Genomic DNA, 3,834 nt, shown 5'->3' on the forward strand with positions numbered 1-3,834 from the left:
CTCTCTGTCTGTCTCTCTCTCTCTCTCTCTCTCTCTCTCTCTCTCTCTCTCTCTCTCTCTCTCTCTCTCTATCTATCCATCTATCCATCTATCCATCTATCCATCTATCCATCTATCCATCTATCCATCTATCCATCTATCCATCTATCCATCCATCCATCCATCCATCCATCCATCCATCCATCCATCCATCCATCCATCCATCCATCCATCCATCCATCCATCCATCCAGTCTAATTAACACACATTTTCATATAGTTACATTGATTTTTTTTTTTTAGTCGAGAGGCTTTTCCCACATTTATGGTAGTTCATATTAGGTTGTGCAGTTTTTCCAATATTTAAGGTAATTCATATCAAGCAATGCAGCTTTTCTACAATTGATGATAATCCTTTTTTAGGCAGCACAGCTTTTTAAAATTGACAGTAACCTGTTTTAGGCGGAAGAGCTTTTCTTAAATTTACAGAAAGGTACTGTCCTGCAAAACAATGTGCTGAAAGAGGAAAATTTGAATCGCTGTCACAAAAACATATTTAAATATAACATTCTGGACCTTTTCTGTACAACTGAATGAACTTTAATTGAAGACCACTGCTCTATGAATCTTTTGAGTTTGGAGTCATTTTAAGATGGCAAAAACCCACTTTTGACTTGGCCCCACCTGGACAAGCAGTTAGCTCAACAAATCTGTCAGAAGGAAAATCCATTTCTCCAAACGGAGATTGTTCAACAAGCCATTTAGATTTTAAATAAGATATTAACACAGAACCCCACTTTAAAAGAACAGAAATGTCCCTTTTACTGAATCGAATGTGAATGTGAAATCAGACAGTTTGTAATAAAGGGATAGTTTGGATTTAGAGGATTTCCATTTGAATAACACTTTATTTAAAAAAAAAAAAAAAAAGTCAAGTTCTCTATATAAAATTACAGCTTAACCATAAATCATTTCTTCTTTCAGATTCAGCTCATCTGTCTCCGTGAAAGGTCGTTTATTATTATGGAAAAACAGATGATAGTCCTGAGATCATTCATCCACCAGGATGCTGAGCTATAGCAGAAATTATGCAGAAAAACGGCCTTCCCACTGAAATATCGACACGCGCCAGGATGTCTTCATTCATAAACAGTCGGGCAGGATTATAGATTAGTGAATGTGTTTTAGTGTTGCCTCCTCTGGTTTGCTCAGTACATTCATCTTAATTTCGTTTACTTTTAAACGTGACGGTTTGGGAATATGAAAGTCAAATTGGTCCACAGTATTTCATATATTTGCCTTCTAGTAGCGTATACGGTTTTTCCTAAGAAAAAATAAACCACCCATAATGCAGCAGCTAAAGTAAGATTTATTTCTGTGTTTCTGCGTTTACCTCGTGCGTATGAAAAAACAGCCTTTGTTCAGCTCAACACTCCACTGCACCTGGGAATAAACTTTCCTCCGCTCATTTAACACGAGTCTTCTCCATTTAGTATTAAACTAAACATGAGCCTCCTGCTGGACTTGCTGATAAAAGTGAAACACTTTTTAGAGATAATACTTTAGCATTTGACACAAACACCTCTCGAGGTTCTGACAGAAAGAGTCACGGGCTGGAAGGAAGAGCAGGATTTGAAGACTAAAGTGTTTTACCATTGAAATACTAATAAACATGATAACTTATCCATCCAACTTAAACTCACACACACAGTCACAACAGATGAATCATAATTCTGTGTATTAAAACAAGTTTTAATCAAGCTGGTATATTGAGATTGTTAATAAAGGACTAACAGTTTACAGACTTGAGGCAGCTGCATAAAGCTTGGGTTTTGTTTAGTCTCTTCCAAATCCTGGAAGAGACGACACTCGTTACGACAGAAATGTTTCACCACAATGTAGAAAAGCGATAAATCAGAGCCACCTGAACAATGGCAGTAATCGTCCTTCAGACTGCAACTGTAAACCTGCAACATCTGAAAAAAAATCTGATCTTTATTTACTATTAGGGACTCATTTTTGCAGCTAACTTAAAAACAATTTTCACTGCAACACTGGAATCAAGTCCTCCTTCTCTTTGACACAAAAAACCTCGAGACATCCAAGTCTTCAACATAAATGCCAATGACAAATTGACAAACGTCATTTCATCTTAGCTCAGCTTATTCTTGAGCTTATGCAACAAATAATATGAACGTATGAGTAAGTTAGAATGTTTTTAATACCTTGGAAACCAAACTATCCTTTTACACAAAGTTACTTGTGGCGAGAATGAGAGTGATTATTAAGTAAGGGGTGGAGAATGAAGATTAAACATGCAAAAGAGGGGAAAAGATTATTTGCAGGGATTCCTTTGTGCTGCACGGACTCAGTAATGATACAGTTGTTAACGAGGCGGGGGCCTCCTCCTCACTGTGCTGGCCCAGTCTGAGGTCTCTTACCCTGAGGCACATTCAGGCTCTTTTCCTGAGCCTGAGTGGAGCTCGGGATGACCAGGGCTCTGGAGCCTTTTCTGTGATCTGGGAGGAGCAGGTGATAGACCGGACTGTTTAACAGCAAGGCTGGTGGGGCACACACACAAAACACACACAGGCAAAGACACACAGACACCACAACAATGGATCGTAAAAAAATCATAACAAAATAAAATCTTTAGCATGACGGTGTTAGCATATTCCTTCTGATTTGATGAATGGATGAGGGCTGAAGCAGAAACAGGAGCTTCTCAGGGACAGGCGAGTTAACCAAAACCAAAAGAACTCTTTACACAGAATATTTGTTTGTGTTATTTCAAACTCACACAGACGTCTAGTAAACAGCATGCCAACCTCCTGTGGAACAATGTGAGCCAAAGAATGCATTTTTTTCCCTTTAATCCTCTTCTTTCTCCTCCCTCTATCCCTTTTCTCCTCCAAACAATAGCTCTTTTGTGTCCTCCCTGCTCCGTGCATCTTATTGTATCTTGTGAATTATTGCTACATCTTGTGTACTCTTCCTTGCAGGGAGTTTGATTTGATTTACTTTAGTTTAGCGTGCAACATTTCTTTCTTTGTTTTTCCCCTCTTCAACCACTTGTCTCCTCTAAATGAGTTTGCAAAAACACAAACAAGCATGCAAACAAAGCGATCTGTGCTAACCACAGAGATCTGAACACTGTACATATGAAAGGTGGCGTTTTGTCCTGTTTGTTAGTTTAATGCCGGCAATGCGCCACAACATATTGAGCATGTTTTATAGCAAGTCAGCAATTTGTATGTCACAATGTTCAAGTTTCTGAATATGGGTGGGGGTCATCATTTACTTTTTGATGCATCATGATGTAGACAGGAACGATTCTGCAACAACTTAAAAATGTCAGGAAATTTGAGGAATGCAAAAAACAAGACTGAACTGTGGAAGCGCAGACCGTTTATGGTATTCAAACAACAGAGAAAGGACGAGGAGAACTGAGACAAGAAACAGCTCCTTCTGCATTAAAAGCCAGTGTTTAGAAGTAATTCAGCTTAAACTAAATTAAAGGGGAAAACGACTTTGATCAAAGTTACACTTTATGCAAGATGTGTATGTTTCCACCCGGAGGAGGATGAAGGATAAACAGCTGCTGCAGCTGACAGAGGGCTACTGAACATCAGAAAAGATGAAACCAGTTACAAAGCCCATCGCAACTTTTGTTTTGAAGGTTTTGTGTCCACATTTAGTGGGTGAAAACCAGGTGCTCCCTTTGGAATACTGTAGTCCCTCGTTTATCTCAGGGATCCGTACACGGAAGACCTGCGATAAGTGAAAAAACGTGAAGTAGGAATATATATATATATATATATATATATATATATCAAAACCTGGAGCAGACTATTTT

The 3,834-nt window shown here is 38.6% G+C and overlaps 1 protein-coding gene across 1 annotated transcript in view; it reads right to left on the reverse strand.

Moving 5' to 3' along the window:
• The window catches only part of ddr1 (discoidin domain receptor tyrosine kinase 1), a 50,732-nt gene that overhangs the window by 8,633 nt on the left and 38,265 nt on the right, over positions 1 to 3,834 (reverse strand). Inside the window, exon 13 of the mRNA XM_037676195.1 lies at positions 2,420 to 2,539. Within this exon, the coding sequence (XP_037532123.1) occupies positions 2,420 to 2,539 (120 nt within the window). The remainder of the gene's footprint in view (positions 1 to 2,419; positions 2,540 to 3,834) is intronic.

The sequence above is a fragment of the Nematolebias whitei genome, chromosome 5, assembly GCF_014905685.2.
Source record: "Nematolebias whitei isolate Nwh7 chromosome 5, NemWhi1, whole genome shotgun sequence".
Taxonomy (NCBI): Eukaryota; Metazoa; Chordata; class Actinopteri; order Cyprinodontiformes; family Rivulidae; genus Nematolebias; species Nematolebias whitei.